We start from the raw sequence: 20,116 nt of genomic DNA, 5'->3' as shown, positions 1-20,116 counted from the left end.
AAATATATTCTTTTTGTGCACAGGTTTTAAAGCATAGTTTTTGGTTAAGCAGTGGTGTTTAGCGAAAAAATTTCATCAAATGTTGTCAATTAATTTTAATTTTTTTTTTCGATAATTTAAGAATAAACTAAAATGAATTTTGTAACTGAAAATATGCAAACCAATCTCTATACTTTTACAAAAATATCTAACTTTTTATTTAAATTTTTCTGAATTTTGTTGAGCACGTAGTTTTGCATCCCAATAAGTTTTAGGGTAACATGGTTGGTCTTTCAAAACACGCATTAATTTTTGGCAATTTTTCAGATTTTCTTCCATTGAAAATTGCGCCCTTTGATTTTGAAAGACACATGTCTAACTTGTACTTTGTTGAACTAAAATTTATTGGAATACAAAACTGCGTACTCAAAAAAATTAATAAAACTGTATATAAATAAACAGTTCGAAATTTTCGTTTGCATAGTTTGAGTTGCAAACGTGATAGAAGTTTTTTCTTAAACTATCGAAAATAATGTTATCGTGGATACACCCAGCCCAAGGCGAATTCAATACCAAGTGTTGTTATCCCATCAGCTTTGGTACAATAATATATCAGTTAATCGAAATCAAGGCTAATTTTCTTTTGACTTGACATGCCTTTTATAGATTCGTCTTGACCCAAGCATAAACTTTTTGGTTCTAAATCTAAAATAACTATTATTCAATAAATTCATGATATGCCAGTAAATATGCCGTAGGGAAAAGTTCGTTAAAAGCTTGCTAAGGTATACCGTGATATGAAACAAACTTCAGCCAAATCGGACAACAATTGCTAATTTTCTAAATTTCTTCAAAATTCTTAAATTTAGCAAACTTTGGTCATATTTGCAGAGAGAAAAAAATATATATTCTTCCCCACTCAGTGATGGTTTTGCCGGCTCGAGGTCAAATATTTATTTTATAATAAAAACAACAACGTTTTTAATTCTGTGTTCCGATATATTTACAAACTTCGGTAATCATCATCAAGGGAAATTTTGTTTTACACGCCCGTTCTGTTTGACGCGGAGCTTTCTACTGATTCTTCCGAGATTCTCTCAACATAAACTTCACACTTGGGGACGAGCTTTTGAAACTTTTTTTATTTCGGCCAACCCGGTCTGAGGTACTCATTTCATCTAATAGGATATGTTAGTTCGTTAATTCTACCCAAATTTGCATTTTTTGTTCTTGTACACGATTATGAGCTCTCAGCTATTCGAAAATGTAATTTAAACGCCACTTGAATTCGACAATGAGAAACACTTCAAGTGCTGCATTCTTCGTTCTTTCTTTGGTTTAACCAAGGAGAAATCTATTGTTCCAAGTTCATATGGTAAAATTTATTTTTGTACATATATGTATCTATTATGGGCGACTAAGTGTAAAGCATGTATTAGAGTTCAGACACTCAAAACTAATCTTTTTATATATATCTATACATATCTTATGCACATTAGGATGACTCAGTCTTCATAGAAAAATTATTGTACATAATTGGAAAAATGTGTATGAATTAAGTGGGGATTGCCTTAATTGCTTTTAAATGTATGAAAACATTTGTTTGAAGCAACTTTTTTAAATTTAATAATTTGGGAAAGACAATTGTTGCTGAAAATGCTGTAATATGTACAATCATTATTTTTAATTTTTTTTTTATAATTTGCGCACGTTTTTAATCTACATATATATTTGACGACCCGCAAAAAAAGACCCCTAACTCGAAAAAAATCGATTTTCTTTGTTCGCAATATTTTATTTTTCAACGAGACATCAAGAACACGGCTTCTCGCGAGATTTTCGAATCTCAAATTACTCGTACGGCTCACGAGATACTCGAATCTCGAATTACTCGTAAAGCTCGTGAGATTCTCGAATCTCGAATTGCTCGTAAGGCTCGCGAGCTTCTCGACATTCAACTTAATGGATTCATTGGCTGTTTTATATAAAGCTTACGATTTCTTCTGGAGCACAAGCCAAAATGTCCGCAAAACAACAAGTAAAAAACCCCGAAATGTATAGAATATTGCCAATGCAGCGACTGAATTGAAAGTCGAGAACATCGCGAGTATTAGGAGTAATTCGAGATTCGAGAATCTCGCGAGCCTTACGAGTAATTCGATATTCGAGTATCTCGCGAGCCTGACAAGAAATTCGAGATTCGAAAATCTCGCGAGAAGCCGTGTTCTTGATGTCTCGTTGAAAAATAAAATATTGCGAACAAAATTATATGTATAATAAATATCGAGAATCTCGCGAGAAGTCGAGTTCTCGATTTCTTGGGTCTCGAAAATCTCGCTTGTGTTCGATAAGAAATCGTTAGCTCTACTTACTTCCTTATAGGAGTTATGAAGCCAATGAATTTCTGTGATTATAATTTACATATAATTTTTTTTTTATTGATATTAGAAAAAAATTACAAAATTTGCACACGGCAACGGTTGCTAGGACATGTTTCTTCATCAGCTGGCTTTTTGGGAGCTGAGTTTTTAACTCGAAATCTCCAATATTCATACTTCATACGGGTGAAATGGCAGAGTCCTCCATTTAATTTAATTTTCTCTGATTTTACTTTTTATACTTAACATCCAAAAACTTCTTTTATTTACACTCAAAAAAAAAAATACTTTCCTAAAAATGAGAAAAAATTGGATGGATTTTGCGCCATATAAGTACTTCCCTATTCCTATTTTTTCTTTGGTTATAATAATAATTTTTTTTAAGAATAGCTAAATTTGTAGTTTTAAAAAATGAAAAAAATTAAATGTGTAAATGTAAGGGCTGTGGATTTCTAGTCGAGGTGCTCAACTGTACAGTCGCGGGCTCTTATTCACTGAACTAACGCGTACATGTAAATATTTGCCGTGTTTTGTTACATGTGTATATAACATTTGCGGGTAAAGAAAACGCTTATCATCACTTAGAAAATGTTTAGGAGACACATCTAACGGCAGTTAATTAAGACTCGCGGCAGTGGTTAAATAACTCGCTACAAAATGGGTTATGCTCAATAGCAGAGACACGCACCTCTGCTGGTCATATTGTATAACCTATACCTGAACCCGATAAATAGTGGACCCAGTACTACAAATTTTCTGCGAAACAACTTCATAAGTGTAGATAAAGTAATGCACTTACCTATGTATGTATATACATGTAAAAAAAAGCACATATCGGAAAATTTTCAATGAAGTATATTGATTGAAAAAAACTAAGAACAATTTTCCCTCAAATTAATGAAAAGTTGTATACAAAAATTAAGAAATCTTTCTCATTATCTTGAAACCTTCCTTAATTAAAGAAAAATTTTTTGGAAATATTTTCCTTATTTTAGGTGAATTTTGTATTGTGACTACTTCACCATGCTATGGTGGCCCAAGTTAAGTATAAATAAAATAAACCTCGAGTGTTTTTTCTACCATTATTAAGCGTAAGCTACAGATTTTTTTTCATCTCACGAAATTAGTAATTTTATGACGAAGATAATATATTTTATAATTTCGATCTCAAAAGTGAAACATTTTTCGGTGAGGTAGTCTAATGTACATACATACCTATGCTATACGTTAGCTTAATGTGAAAATGTGCTAAGTCACTTTTTACGAATTTTACAGGAGACGAAAAAAACTGAATAATTTTTGAAATAACCTTTTTTTCAAAACTGTGAATGAGGATACCTTAGTTGCAATAATTTTGAGTGTAGAAGCTTTGAAAAAGATAAATAAAAATCATGTATGCTAACCCAACAGCTATTTTATGACTTAGCACAATTTCCTCACTCAAAACAAAATTTTTCTCATGACAGCACTTTTTACTCAATATGTTTCCCCATCACTCCTCCCCTTTAATGATTGAAATATAACACTAAAACTATATATTTCACAAAAAATACTATTTATTTATTTGTCAAACTATTTCTAACTATTGGCAGCCACCGTGGTGTGATGGTAGCGTGCTCCGCCTACCACACCGAATGCCCTGGGTTCACACCCCGGACAAAGCAACATCAAAATTTTAGAAATAAGGGTTTTCAATTAGAAGAATGTTTTTCTAAGCGGGGTCGCCCCTCGGCAGTGTTTGGCAAGCACCCCGATTGTATTTCTGCCATGAAAAGCTCTCAGTGCCGTTCGGAGTCGGCATAAAACAAGTAGGTCCCGTTCCGCCAACTTGTAGGAAAAATTAAAAAAAAGAGCACAACGTAAATTGGAAGAGAAGCTCGGCCTAACATTTCTTCGGAGGTTATCGCTCCTTACATTTATTTATTTATTTATTTTATTTCTAACGGTTCTGATCTGGACTCTTTTGCCGGATGGTGCGCAGACAATAACTTATTTTTAAATTCAAACAAATGCTGTTTTATATCTTATTCCATAACGACAACTGCCACATACTTTATCTACAAACTAAATACTAAATCTCTTAATCGTTGTCAAGAGAGTAAAGACTTGGGTGTAATTTTTGACGCCAAACTCTCTTTTTCTAGTCACATTGATTTCGTTGTTTCAAAATTTATTGCAATGGTTGGGTTCAGTAGACGAAATACCAGTGACTGTAAGGACCCTATAACGTTGAATGCACTTTATATATCCCTGGTCAGAAGTGTTATTGAATATTGCTCTATAATATGGAATCCTTTCTATAAATCTAACTCCTATAAAATTGAGATAGTTCCAAAAATGTTTACAAAATCGCTTTACGTATGCTTCCTGGCCAGACGGCGTCCCATCATATACCAGCAGTCACAAATTGCTTGGTCTTCAGGCTTTGCATGACAGAAGAACTTCTATCTCACTCATGCTTGCCTATAATGTAATAAACTTTAGCACGAATTGCTCTGATTTATCTACTTTATTCATTGCATATATTCCATTGCGTGATCTTCGGCATAATATATTATTATCGAAATAACTCATAAAACGAATTATGCTATGAATGAACCTATAACTAAGACTATACATCTAGCAAATCGATTCAGTAGTGTTATTAATTTTAATAACAGCTTATGTAAGTTTAAGCTTGAATTGTTTTCTATTTTTAACTAGTCTGTAAGAAAGCATGTAGTTATCGACATGTAAGAATTTGAGTAGATTATAGTCAGCGCAAAGCATTTATCATATTTCAATTGGGTAAATCCGATCTCAAGGGGTTGTGTTCGCAACACTCTCAAGGGCTTGCCAGCACAATATATAGCTTATCCAACCCAATTGTCAACTCACCTAACCGTGACGAATCCTGTTTTATTCAGAGCCGAGGCTCTGGCGACCCCAAGTTCCTCGTGGAAATAGGTGATGGGGAGGGGGGGTATGGTCTAGAAGGTTTAATGTGGTCATATAAATCGTTCCAGAGATGGTCGAGCTAGTAGTACCTTAATAGTGCTTTGTTACCGGAACGTACCGGATATATATCCGGCATAGGGCCATCAACATCGATAACACTCCCCAAAGCCTTCGGGGAGTGTTTTTTTCGTTAATATAACAACAACAACCAAGCATGTACTTTTAGACTGAATGAATTAAATAAATAAATAAAATGCGCGCACAAAGAAATTACTAGTAATTCAGACTGGAATTATTGACAGGTTGACTTAGCACATTTTTTTTTAACAGCTGATGACTTATCACATTTACACATCATTGCCCACAGCACGTAAAAATTAAAAAAATTTATATTTTTTTTTGTGATCGATGTATTTTGAATTCAGTTTTAAAACTGCATTAAAATACCATTTTTCAAAAAAAGTGACTTAGCACATTTTCACATTAAGCTAACGATATGTATGTCTGCTTACAGCCATTTACAAATTCTATTCATATGTTGAGTTTAATTGTTTTTAGTGGTTATCTTGTGAATGACATTAGTTACAGAGCTCCCGCTGTTTTGAGCCTGACACTCTTACTTTTATGGCAGGGATATTATCTTGAGGTGTTAGGTATATGATGTGTTGAGGGCTGGCTGGCTGAATTCAATCTTGTCTCGAATTCACGAACGTGAAAACTAAAAAAATCACAAAATGTGTGTCATAAGGACAAATAAGTATTGTTAGGTATTGGGGTACCTACGATTGATTAGTTGATCAAAGTTTTTTCTTTTTTTTTTTTTTTTTTTTTGTATGTGATCAAATAAAACTGCTATGGAATCGTAACATACGTTCACGGATCGAAAACTATTTTCACTCAAGCGATACAAATTAGGCTATTCAACTACTTAAAAAAAAAAACAATAATATATTATAGATCTAGTGAGTACGCGTTCTCCATAGTTCACATATTTCATTAATCGGATACACCATTTCCGAGGTATTGTGTTCTAAAAAACGGCATTCGATTAAGGATCGTATGTTACGATTCGAACCCTGGGCGTTAATCAGTTTATTACGGCACTATATGGAAAAGTAGTTAGTTCAAACACCGGATTTCTACCTTTAACCCTTCGTTATCTTTTTGGGATGACATTTGCTCCTAAGTAATTGAAGTTTATTACAGATCCATTTTACTTCTTTTATCAGTTAAAACTACGCACAACTTAAACGATTCTGGCCGCCTAGCAAATGCACAAGTCACTTCTGTTTTATATCATGTAGAATTTAACTAGGTTTTAAAAAATTTTCCAAATCACTGCAAAGGGGCGACCCTGCTTAGAAAAACTTTATTCTAAATGAAAAAAAAAGGTTCCAAAAATTTTTTATGTCGCTTCGCTCGCGGCGTGAACCGAGGATCTTCGGTGTTGTACGCGGAGCACGCTACCACCACACCACCGCGGCTCAAGCTCATATTAAGACTGAAAAATTCACTTGTGCGAAGATTGCATGCAACAAAGTTGTTGATCAACTTTTCTTGTTAAACTTTTTCGCAGGCAACATTGTGTTTGTTTATGCTTGAAAACTTTGATAATTTGAAATTCCCTCCACCAGCGTGTTGTAAACTAGAGTAAAATTTCCTTTTTTAAATCAGTTTTGAAGTTAAATTCCCATCAACTGAAATTGATTTAAAAATTGATCAATGACAACAGCTCTTAATAATTGTTTGTCGTTTTTTTTGTTTATTTCGTGGATAAGGCAATGAACTCGAAATTTTTTCTGTTCAAGACAAAAAAAAAAAAAAACAATTGACACTTTACTTATAAATGAAAATTTCGGTTGCATCACAAATGTCAAATTGAAGTGACGTATAGCTGGCACCAATTTTATTGCAAAAAGGGGCAATGCAGAATTTTAATGTCAGGCAATGTGAATTGTCAATATTATCCCAAAAAATGTTAAACTTAATGCCCGAAAAAAAAAATTAATAAATTAAGGACTGATTGCTTTATATTTTGACTGGTTTTTGTTGCATGCCTGTCACGATGGATCGCACGTGATCAGCAAACGAATATCAAGGAATTATTAACGAAGGGAACCGAAATCAAGAAAGTGCAGATGATACTTGAGCGATTTAAGGGGAAGAGGGAATTTAAATACATAGCTGTTTATTGTGCAATGTAGGGAATCCAGTGCATATTTGTAAGGAATTGTTAGGAGAAACTTATTTTTTAAATAACATATATTTATTTAACGGTCACCGTGGTGTGATGGTAGCGTGCTCCGCCTATCACGCCGTATGCCCTGGGTTCAACTCCCGGTCAAAGCAACATCAAAATTTTAGAAATAAGATTTTTCAATTAGAAGAAAATTTTTCTAAGCGGGGTCGCCCCTCGGCAGTGTCTGGCAAGCGCTCCGATTGTATTTCTGCCATGAAAAGCTCTCAGTGAAAACTCATCTGCCTTGCAGATGCCGTTCGGAGTCGGCATAAAACATGTAGGTCCCGTCCGGCCAATTTGTAGGGAAAAATCAAGAGGAGCACGACGCAAATTGGAAGAGAAGCTCGGCCTTAGATCTCTTCGGAGGTTATCGCGCCTTACATTTATTTTTTTTTTATTTTTTATATTTATTTAACACACGAAATAATTTTTCAAAATTTTTTTTCTTTACTTATTTCTATCTTTGATCTCTATTGACTCTATCACTCTTAACTTGTTTGTTTTTATTCAAGAATTAAAAATACTATTAACATGTTGGTGCGTCAACAATTCAATAAATCACACGTAAAAGCTATTCATATTCACACTTCATTCTTTTACAATGGGGTTCCTTCGTAAATTTATTTATATACGAATGCCGAAAATAAATTATGAAACTTTTTAACAATGTTGCTGTTGTATAGAACCTGCTGCTTGTTCTTCACATATTCCTTATTGTGTTGACTATTGCAAAGTGCATTCGTAATATTTAATTTATGTGGCTCCATTGCTGAGAAATTGCATGCAAATAAAATGAGATGAAGGAGACTGCTCTATGAGAGACAAACGCCTCTTAGTCAGTCCTAAAGCTAGCCACTTGCTACGACATGAATGTGACGCGCTAAAATGGCAATGTCTGGCGACACGTCTCGCATATGGCAGGAACACATCATAATTGACACTGAATACTTAATCAATATTTATTTAAAGTTTCTTTTAAAAGGGGTAAAAGTACTTTTCTAAAAATCATGCGACAGATTATTCAAGAGGTTATGCAGCGCAACTTTTTCAAAGTGTTGCCAGGGCATTCTGTGCCTTTTCTAACCAAATTGTTAACCTCCCTAATCGTGGCGATTCTTGTTCTTTTAGCAGGTGCGGTTCTGGCTTCCATATGGTCCTCACGGAAGGAAGAAAGTTGCATGACCTAGAAGGTTCAACGTGGTCACATTAAATCGTTCCCGCGATGGTTGGATGTGTACTTTAATGGTGCTATTTTCCGGAATATACCGGAGAAATATTCGGCAAAGTACCATTAAAACGCTCCAAATTATGTAGAAGAAAAATACAAACAGGTCCTCAATGAAATCCACAAAAAGTCGTCAGACCTCTGTGCCAGGAATTGCCCTGCGAACCCCGTTCTTAAAGATAAATACCCTGAACTCCCAGAAGAGGAAAATATTCTCCCTAGGGAGACGCGCATCACTCTAGTTCAAATTCGATCTGGATACTATAACAGGTTAAACTCTTACCTATCCGGAATCAACCTCGACATACATAATGTATGTCCTGCTTGCACTGTGTCTCAACATGACACCAAACATCTCTTTAATTGCAATGTGGAACCTACGCCTCTAACACCCCTCTCACTCTGTTGAAACTGCAAGTTTTCTTAGACTCCCGTTAGAGAATATTGATGACAGTTTGTGAACCGTCGCACCTATTCGTAATTCAATTATATCAGAGTTCTACAAACAAATATCCTAGCTTTTGAAAAGTCATCCGATAGCTACTTCTACATTAAGCAGTTGTTCCAATAGTGATAGCTTCTGATAAAACCGGGAAAACGTTTAGATATTGCATGATTTGCAGTAATTTAAAAGTATATCATCCCTTCTGCAAAAGAGCTTAGCAACATCTAATCTGCTACTATTATTGTACAGTGTATCATCATCATATATTGGTTTTCAATCGCCTAGGCGAATTAGGCCGTCTTGTAGCAAAATTTGCCAGTTAGTCCTTTATTTCCAGCCAAACTATCTGAGCCTCGACGCTCCTTCACACAACATGCTAAGATTTCGATTTTGCAGTATGTTTATATTCGCGTAAAGCTGGTTGAGCTCATAATTGCATTCCTTTCAGTGCTAAGCCTTGTCATCATGCGTAGAACTATACATTTTCCAGAGAATGGTTGGTATTATCCAGAATTATAGCTATATATCTATGTATTATGTATGTATAAGTAAAAATTGATCGTTCTCCCCTTTGTACTCTTAACCAGTCCAGGATATACCAAAATTTCTAATCAGTTTCATGCAATTCTTTGGATAGTTCTCGCAAGTTTCATATCGAAACTCAGCAATAGGAGGTGTCGGTGTTTCAGGCGTTTTAATATATACTCGCGGTAGGTATGCCTGTGCTAAGGAGGGACTAAAATACCCAAATGATTCAAGGGATTGCGAGCACAATTGTCCACCTCACCAACCTGTGGCGAATCCTGTTTCTTTTGCAGCCGAGGCTCTGGCGATCCCAACTTCCATGGAACTAGGGGTGGGGGGAGGGATGGCATAGAATTCAATGTAGTCATGTTAAATCGTTCCCGAGGTGGTCGGGCTTTTAACTTAATGGTGATTGTTACCGGAACGTCCCGGATCTTTATTCGGTAAAGGACCATCAACATCGATAGCACTCCCCATAACCTTCGCTACAAAAACAACAACAACCTCTTTTGTTACCTAATTAAATGAAAAGGCTGACAAACCAAGTGGATTTCTAAAACTCCGAAACATCCAAGCCGCTGCCTTCAGTCTACTCCTGGATAAGAAATCGCTTTGTCAATTTTTGGCTTGTCTGCTTGATCACAGCAAACGGGGTGGTATATTTAGCCCATTCATGGACAACCGAATTACCCTTTTAGACCCAGAGATGTATGACTTGTATTTCCGGCCATTTTTTATTAACTGCGGCAATGTTATGGAGTTTTCTTTTTTGAAAATAATGTCGCCTTAGTAGTCGATAAAGTCCCCAAAATATAATAATAGATTTTAGTTCGGTCAACATATCTGCTTACACTAGCAAAACTCCTTTCTTCTCTTGGTGCCCTACCATTAGTCGATTTAAGTAAGTCCAACGAAGTAATCGGTGGTATCAAGGGGTACCGAGGGAAGACAAACAAGTTTCCATCAAAAATGCATGAACTTGGACGCTACAACGGACTCAGAATGAAAGTCCAGGTCTGTTTATAAAGAATTTTGAGCTATATTTTGTTATTTCATTAACTAATGAAACTAAGTAGTAACCATTATATTTCTAACTAATTAACTCTCTTTTGTTTGCCTTGCAGAAAAACCGGCAAAACATCATGAACGCCGCATCTTAAAAACGTTACAACCTGGAAATGTCTACATTGAAGAAAATGGTTCCAAAGGTTGAGTACAACATAGCTCATAAGCTTCAACTAAATTCGAAATATTTTTGGAATACGTCAAAGGCACAAGCACTGACGATTAGGGTTGGGCTAATTGCGATACTAACGCTTGTGGAGAAAATAGTATAGACGATACTAATTCAAAGAATAGATGTAATACGTTAAGTGAAAGTAGCAACTACTTGTAATACCTACTTAAGTAAAAAAAAAAAAATAACCTAAACGACTATTGACTAGTAATTAACTACAATGTATATGTATGATTACATAGTTAGCTGTTGTACGTATTAAATGCCTACTAATCATGTTTACGAGTTGGTATGCAATAAAAAAAAATGTTTAATTATATTAAATACACAAGAAACAATTAGATGGCAACATAAGCTAATTTTCACAATTTTGTTACATGAATTTGTGTATGATAATATAGTACATCGTATGTACATATCGTACAATAGCGATTAACTCAAAATCAACAACAAATCACAAAGTTCAGGAAAGGCAAAAAACTGATTGCTTCCCAATATGCATCAATGTGATTTATAATTTTTGACAACCATTCTCTTGGTGTTTAGTGGAACCAAAATCTCATTAAATATACAGATCGGTAAGTATTGAGTTGTGGAATCCGATTGTATGCATAACTTCAAAATTTCACTTAGCTCAATATTGATGTATGTGTGCGATATACATATATATATATATGTAAGTGTATTGTAACCCTGCAGGAAAATAGTACAACCACAAACTAAATGCATCGACTGAGAAGAAAAAGGCAATAGTTTTTAATTTGAATTGAAGCCTACTTGGATTTAATTATATTTCCACATATGTATTTTTTTTTAATTTAAGATGTTTAAGATCTAAATCAGGTAGAATTGAAATCAGCCGCAGTTAAATTAAAGTAAAAAATTGAATAAAGTAAAGTAAAAAAAGTTTTCGAAATTGCTTACGCCGGTGGCGGATTTCAGCCTTTGTGAGGTCCTTACAAACCGGCCAGTTCAACTTAAACTAACCGTCAGTTGAAATGAATAGTTTTCATATGTATCCCTTCTACGACCACATCTTTTATTATACATAGTGTGGGGCAGTGTAGAAGATAAGTTTTCCTATACTATTTTCCAGCCGATATGAAATGGAACATTTTCTATGGCCATATGCTATATGGAAGATTAACCTATCTCAACGTATGTATGTATATATAGTATGCCCTTTTCTCAGAATATACTTGAAGAACTCTCTATCTCAGAGTATTTCCAAATGAAAACGCACTTTTTATGAATCAGTAAGAAATACGGACGATTTGATTTTAGGTGGTACTGAAACTAGTCATGCCAGTTTGGGTTGTTGTAAACATTGCCGACCTCCAAAAATTAACATCCGGTCTGTTACTAATTCAATAGATCAAAATAAACTGACACACTAAAATGTATACTCTGAAAATTTTTCGATGTGGCAGTTTAATTAATGGAATACTTTATTTTTCGGTGTGAAAGTCAACAAAACTATACAAAAGGCCAGAAAACGTTTTGAGAGTAAACCCCTAAAACAGCGATCTACCATTAAAACACGCCGAGTTAAAGAAAAGCATTCTGAGATAAGGCGTTTTCAAACCAATTCTGATATAGGGCGATTTTGTGACAAATCCTGAAATGCGAAATTTTTGAATAATAATTTGAGATAGGACGATTTCGAATTCGCAGTCGACATGGGGTGATACTCTACTTAGCAGCCGCAATGAACTGAAAAAATAAAAAACAAGACAGCTTATCGTCTTAGAATATTATATTACGGCTTTGACTTTGGCAGAAGAGTTAAGCTTTTGTGCGGTCCTGCTTCGTTTATTGGGATATTTATTTTGAAATTTCAGAAAGCTCTCTTCCTTTTAAAGTGCCTGGAAAAGTTGACATAGTCATAACGCCATATTCATAACCACATTTTTACTTATCCGTATCAATTGGCATCAGTTCTTGGTGCCTTAACCTAAAAATCGTAAAATTTTCCTAAAAATGAAGAAAACGCAAAAAATTACAAACATATTCCACAAATAATAAGTATCTTAGTCAAAGGGTATCCAAAACAATAAATAAAATATACAAAAAGTTAATAAATTCACCAACTGAAATATTTTTAAGTTATGGATATGGCGAAAAACCAAAAACCAATTGGTTGGCTATGATATGTTTATGGCTAGGGCGTTATGGTACGGCACCATTAACATTACATTGATTTCCATAAGGTTGGTTGGATCAGCTGTCAACATCAATTTTGCCAGGGCTTTAAGTATTCATGGAAGTGCTCCGGATAAACCGTTAATTAAGAATATTCGGAACACGTTCATTTGATACTACCTCGCGAGGTCCAAATAAGTATGTACGTAATATTCCAAATATAAAACGAATCCACAAATTCTTAAATGGAGACGAATGTTCCGAACATACGGAATGAAAAAGTTAACATGATCAATAAGTACATTTTGTTTTGGCATCTCCATTATTCACTAATGACATTTTTACATAAATTGATTTACTAGTCGAGTTTTTGACGTCGAATTTTAAATTGGTTAAGGTTTCGTGTGTTCATAGGTTTACGAAAATACACGATTCCTTGGTATCTTCTGTCATTCGCGTGATATCATTCTTCGACAATAGTAGTTTTTAAATCTCTAATCTCACTAATCAGTCTTTGCCGTGTAGAAGAGTCCAAAATTGGCCACAAATTTTCAATGACATATAAGTCGAGAGATTGTGGAAGTGGATTCATGAGGTGTGGACACGTCCATATTAACCATGACTGCACAATACCTAACCTAAAGGCCCTAACATATCGTTTTTTGTCGCTGGCGTCACTTTGAAAGAACGCACGTTGAAAGTTTTCCTGCCCCAAGAAAGAAACCATTTTTACGTATTGAATAAAATTAATTGAAAACGAAATAAATGTGTGCAAAATTAAAGAGCTGTAAAGAAATGAATTGACAATGCCAGCATAGGGTAAGTTTTTGAATTTATTTTGGGATACTTTGACGTGGCCGTCATCTGTGGATTAGGAACATCGTAAAAAAAAAGTGTGTATTCAAAGTCAGCTGTTGACGCAACGCAAGCGCCAAAACTGCGCAGAAGTGGAATGTCTTTGGGCCTTAAATTAGGGGCACTTTGCGACAAATTGTCTTTTAGTAAAGTTAAATACACATTTTTGTGCATTGTGCAATCAAAGAAAGTTATATTGCCAACTCCAGACGTAGCCAAGCTGGGCAAGAATCATCACACTTCCGCCGCCGTGCCTTACAGTTGTCTTAATTTTTTTATTTTTGAGCGCTGCATTTGCCGCACGTATCATCTCTGAATCAAAATTTAATATCCTTGGCTTATATGGCATGAATCAGATACATATGCTGTTTTGCTACATGACAATACCTCTTTTTTATATGGAAGACAAACAAATTTCACCTTTTTTTCCCATTTACTAAATTTTATAGTGAAATATCTCTCAAAGAGGATAATTTCCCACACTGCCGAAGGTAACGGGAGAGATATTAAAAGATGCAGAAATTTATTGATCAGTAATAAGTAGATTTTTTTTAAATTGATTTTTAATGTTATCAACAAAAAAAGCGAAAATAAAAAATTGTTATAAAAATTATACGTTTGTTAACCTTCCTGTGAAGTGTTTACTCAGTTCGTTTCGGCAATTCCGGTATTAATAATCGTTCTTATGCTATTAACATACGTTTTGAAAATGATTGAAGAGGGCAAAAATAAACCCTAATCTCTGCAGGGCAATTTAGTGGATAGTGGGTTGATAGGTTTGTATGTGAAATATTTATTTGTATTACAACGAAAAAAAAAAAATTGATGCTTTATATAACGGAACTATGTACTCGTTTATTCATCAAAATACTCATAGATGTGCATAAACACGCTAATAAATATATAAAGGGCTTATTATATAAGTATATATTTATGTATGTAATGCATTTGTTGTTGACTCGTTGTAATTTTCTTTTTATTTAATTTAGTTTAAAAAAAACTTAAATATGTTTTTCTAAATTATGTTAAAACAAGAAAAACAAAAAAACAGCAACTAATACTCTTAAAAACACTAAAGAAATTTCTCGAAATATAATCAAAAATAATTACGTACTATCTTTATTCTTTTTATTTATCTTTGAAGGCTATAAACGTAAAATAAAATATTGTAAATTTGCTTAATAATATTAATTTTTATATATAAGTAGATGTTTATCACAACTTTAATCACTTACTAAATAAAAAAATTAAATAAATAAAAATATGATTACGATGAGATATAACTTTATGTTTGTAATTCTTTGTATGTATGGAATTTTATTATTGTATAAATTTGACTTAATGTATGCTCGAGCATATAAGCTTTTAGGTGTTTATATTAATTTACATGTGGCAGAAAGGACTAAGTATATCAATAACATATCGATTACCAACAAATTATAATTTAGTAGCTTGATTTTAATTACTCGACATTAAAACAATGCAGCGCAATAAAAATGCAAGAAAAATCAGAAGGTGAATACGTACTAAGGAATTTAATTCCGAAACAACTTTATAATGCCGGTATTTCGCTAAACAGTAGTTATAATGAAGAAAATGTAATAAAAAATTAAATTTTTTAACTGTCATGGTGTCAGGTGCTCTGGGCACTGAACTAACTAGCACGTGTAAATATTGTGGAAAATATTCAAATAAATATTATTGAACTGATCCCTGTTATTCAACTAGTGGCAAGATACCAAAACGCGACAAGCTCCTAATATCATGGCCCTATTACCATGCCTATTATCAGACCCCTTCGGGGGATATTACTCAAAGCATTAAGATCGGCCTAAATGCCTTCGGAGGTATATTGCGCCTTGCATTTAATTATTATTTTTATTTAGCTTTCAATGTGTGGCATGCAGCGTGTGGCAGGACGCTCTTGCTGTAAGGGCGTAGGGGTGATATTTCTCAAGGTATTTAGATTGCTTTATTTTTTTTTTTTCATTCAAAACCACCTACATATCACAAATATTAACCAATTTTGATCGTTTTTGTACAGAAATTTTTGTAATTGAATTCTGAAGAGACTCAAATCGGCCGAATTTAAAAATTAATTAGAAAAATTAGAAAAAAAATTAATTTTGCAAAACGAATGTCAATTAGCAATACCTACTATCTCTTAAAGTTATATCATTTCTTAAGTATTGAGCGAAAATTGTATGTCACGAAAGTGATACATAAATACTAGGGCGGGTCGATTTAAAAATCACTCATTGCTCTGTGAAAATCGTATTCTAAGGATCAAAATAAGAAACTTTGCCGAAGGAACCATACCTCTAAAACGAATTCTGATGTCCCCCCTTTGGGTCGTAGGGGCAAATTTTGAAAAACCCCACTTTGAAATGCCTATGTTTTTTCTTTTTGGAGTTTATTTTTCTCTTTATAAATTTATTTAGTCAGAACATATGTAAATGAAAAAATGAATTTAACTTAGTAATAGAAAAGAAATTTAAAAAAAAATGATTAGAAATTAGCGTTTTTACAACCCCCTTTTAAAACCAAGGCATCACTGTGACACAATTGCAGATCGTAAAATTGCTTGTGTTGTTTTTTTTAAGCCACCACAAGACACAGCAGGTAGAATTGAAATTGCCCCTACCCAAAAGTTCGCCCCAGCAGTTCATACCCAGTTGCTGATCTGTAGAGATACAGTGATATATTTTAAATTTTGTTATTAATTGAAACAATCACACCAACATTTTTACGGAACAACCCTACAGAAAAAGCTGTTCATTTATTAAATAGGTAGGGGATACCTATTTCGAGTATGGAATTGCTCTCTTCCCTTGCTGTGTATAAGGATAATTTAAATTAAATAATTATGATTGCTTAATCCTTCCACCTTTTTATAAAAATCAATGTAAACTTCAAGTGAACTTTCGTTTAACTTTTCCCCCAATTTTTAGAGAACGCGAAGCAAACGGCCGAGACAAGGGAACAATCAAAATCTAACTCAATTAAGAAACTCACCTGTATATAATTATGATAATTAATTAAGAGACAAAAAACCTAATACAGAGTTCATCAATCGCTGTCGTTATCTAAAAATATGGAGTAAAAATATATCACTTTAAAATTTTTCATACAAATTCGTTGGACCTAAAGATTTAAGGCTGACTAGAAGGAACATGCTGCGACTATAAGTTTGAAAGATGTCAATTTTATACAACACTTTAGAGAAAACGCGTAGAAAAGCTACATTATTCTTTTGGAAGGTTTTCAAGGGGCTGCTTAAAACTCTCCTATTGAATACATTATTATTAACAAAAACTGCCTTGTAGTTTTTGGGAAGTCAAGGGACGTTTTTTTATTACTCTTCCGCCTATAACATATTAATAGTTTCAAGATTTAGGACACGAAAATATCATGCCTGTACTCAGATGTGGTTGGAGGAAACCGAAGTACTTTCTTACTCGCAAGGCACTACTCAAAAAAATACTCTCAAAGACTACTGGGCCTTATTCTGTAACTCGATTCAAATGGAAAAGCGATTTGAAAGCAGTCAAACTGCATACAAATTTCTTTCGAAACGAGTTTATGTAACCAAGGCGAATCCATACAAGGCGATGGCAAAGCGAATTCAACCAATTCGCCGTGCAGAAGAATGTCAAGTCAAATGAAAATTTTCATTTATTTCGATTAACTAACACCTTGTTGTGCCAAGGCTTTGTATGGAAAATAATCAAGAAGATGCAATCAGCTGTTGGGATAACAACACCTGCTACTGAATTCGCCTTGTATGTATGTAAATAAGGGCTCTGGAATAAAACAAGCGATAGCTCAATTTTTTATACAAAAATAGAAACTCTTGCGCATTCTATAGAAAATTTCCTCAATTCGAAGAACGAAGAAATTTTTTTCCGCATTTTATGTAAGTGGTTTTTTCTGAGCGTAGAAGCGCGGCAAATGTGTGAGTGCTTTGCTGCTGCTATAATCACTTTTGAAAGTTCCGGCACAACGGGAATAAAAGCCCTAGTATGTATGCACCTACATATTTACACATATGTATTTTGTGTTTTTCACACTACTGCATTTAGATAAGTGCTAAACAAATAGAAACTAATTTTATTTTTACATATTTTTAATTTTTATCGATTTGATCGTTAAACGATTTGTCGTTCGAAACAAATTTTTATATAAATGTATAATACGATAATTCATATTGTTTAACTTTTTATCAATAATCGTACCCTCATATTTAAGGAGCAGTTGTAAATAGCAACAAGAGTGGGTAAAATGGTCTTAGGCATAAAAATATGTAATAAAATAAATTTTTAAAGCAAAAAAAATATTCTGTGTTTTATTTAGAGAAAATTTGCTTTTAGTGGAAAAACTCATACATAATCCAATCTTTCTGTATTTCTTTCTTTCAAAAATAATTTAAAAAAAATTTAAAGTTAAACGGTTTTATTGAAAAGAATACTTACATGAAGTAATAATAATGCTAAAAGCTAGAAAATAATTAGGTAGGTCCTAGGTACTAGTCATCGCACTCCTGATCAATCTAGGGCGTTGATCAGACAATTAAATAAAAGCGTTGGATGCGTGAAATTTCTAAAAATGTGAGGCGTAGCAAAACCTGATTAAGGTTCAGTTGGTCTTATATATGACTATCAATAGAAATTGGACGCGTCCAACGCTTTTAGTTAATTGTCTGATCAACACCCTAGATTGATGAGGAGTGTGATGACTATTACCTAGGACCTACCTAATTATTTTCTAGCTTTTAGTATTATTATTACTTCATGTAAGTATTGTTTTCAATAAAACCATTTAACTTAAACATTTTTTTTAAATTATTTTATTTTCAAGTTTTTAGTCTTTATTTAATTGTCTATTATTTCTCATTCTATTTAGTTCATGTAGTGACTCATTATTACAAGGACTCTTTCCTGACACTTTGTTACAATCTAAGTCCTCAATACATAATCCTTCCAAAGACTTTACTCGACTCTGCACCACGTATGCTTGTCCTTCCTCCAAATCCAAAATATTTTGATGTCACTTCTACGGGACTGTATGTAATCAGCCCTATTCTGCATTTCGACTTGGATTGGAATTTTTTCGATTTGGCAATTTTGGTATTCTGTGTTCCAATATCTTTCGATCCAACTTCGAATCGTTCGATTTTTTGTATTCTGAATTTCGATCGTAGTTCCGTTTTTCTAAGTTGCAAATTAGTTGGCGGAAAAATATTTTATTTTTATTTTTTTATTAATTTATAACAGAATTTTAACAAAAATGTAAGTAAAACTTGTTAAGAAACGTAGAAGGCTTGATGATGATTGTTTTTTATATGTTTCCAGGTCAAAAACAACATGTCGATGTCGAAGTCCTTGGACGTACTTGCCCCGCAAAAGTATCTAGCACATACTTGAAAGCATCCTTGTTAAGTCGAAAGTTTTTTTTGAACCTAAATAAGAAAATAAATCATTAAACTTTACCACTTTTAAGTTCAATTTCTTACAATTCGTCACTCATCTCAAATGGATTACACAAATTTCGCAATATTTGCCTTTCCATACTCGCCTGGCCATTTTCGTATGCGTTGGTTTCCAACTCCACAAATAATACCGCGGCTATTGATTCCATTATAATAGACAGCTATAATTTGTGTCTGTTCGTTGGGTCCAGTTATATGCCAAAGCAAGCTGCCGGAGTAGAGGAAGGTGAAGCGCAAACGTAAACAATCTTTGGGGAAAGAATAAATAAACCTTTATAAAGTATTTTAGGTCAGTGCAATGAAATTAGCATCCTTAAAATTCAAAAATGTCAACTATATTCGTGCAGGAATCCGTTTTAACAAAACTTGGTGGCCACGGCAGGGAATTGGCCAAAAGAACGACAAAAACGCACTTACAATTATGAAAGCACTTCACTCAAAAAAATATAACACTGCGGCAATATATTCTATTGCTTTTTTTTGTACAAAATGGCGTGGATAATAAAATATAAACGTTTTTCAGTGTTTTTTACAAATTTTCATTAATTTATTTTGTTCCAATGTTCACACATTCCGTACCAACAGCTGATTTCGAAAAATCATTTGCTCTTCCTCTTCTCTTTACGATTCCGTCGTAATGCAGAATACCAAACTTCGATTAAAGCG

At 33.8% G+C, this 20,116-nt stretch overlaps 1 protein-coding gene across 1 annotated transcript in view; it reads left to right on the top strand.

Moving 5' to 3' along the window:
• The window catches only part of wgn (wengen), a 149,305-nt gene extending 131,009 nt beyond the window's left edge, over positions 1-18,296 (top strand). The window contains exon 6 of the mRNA XM_067784143.1: positions 10,853-18,296. Coding sequence (XP_067640244.1) covers positions 10,853-10,941 — 89 coding nt within the window. The 3' untranslated portion in view covers positions 10,942-18,296. The remainder of the gene's footprint in view (positions 1-10,852) is intronic.
• The last annotated feature ends 1,820 nt before the right edge of the window (positions 18,297-20,116 follow it).

The sequence above is a fragment of the Eurosta solidaginis genome, chromosome 4 (assembly GCF_040869045.1).
Source record: "Eurosta solidaginis isolate ZX-2024a chromosome 4, ASM4086904v1, whole genome shotgun sequence".
Classification (NCBI taxonomy): Eukaryota; Metazoa; Arthropoda; class Insecta; order Diptera; family Tephritidae; genus Eurosta; species Eurosta solidaginis.
This window is presented reverse-complemented; position numbering and strand designations above follow the sequence as displayed.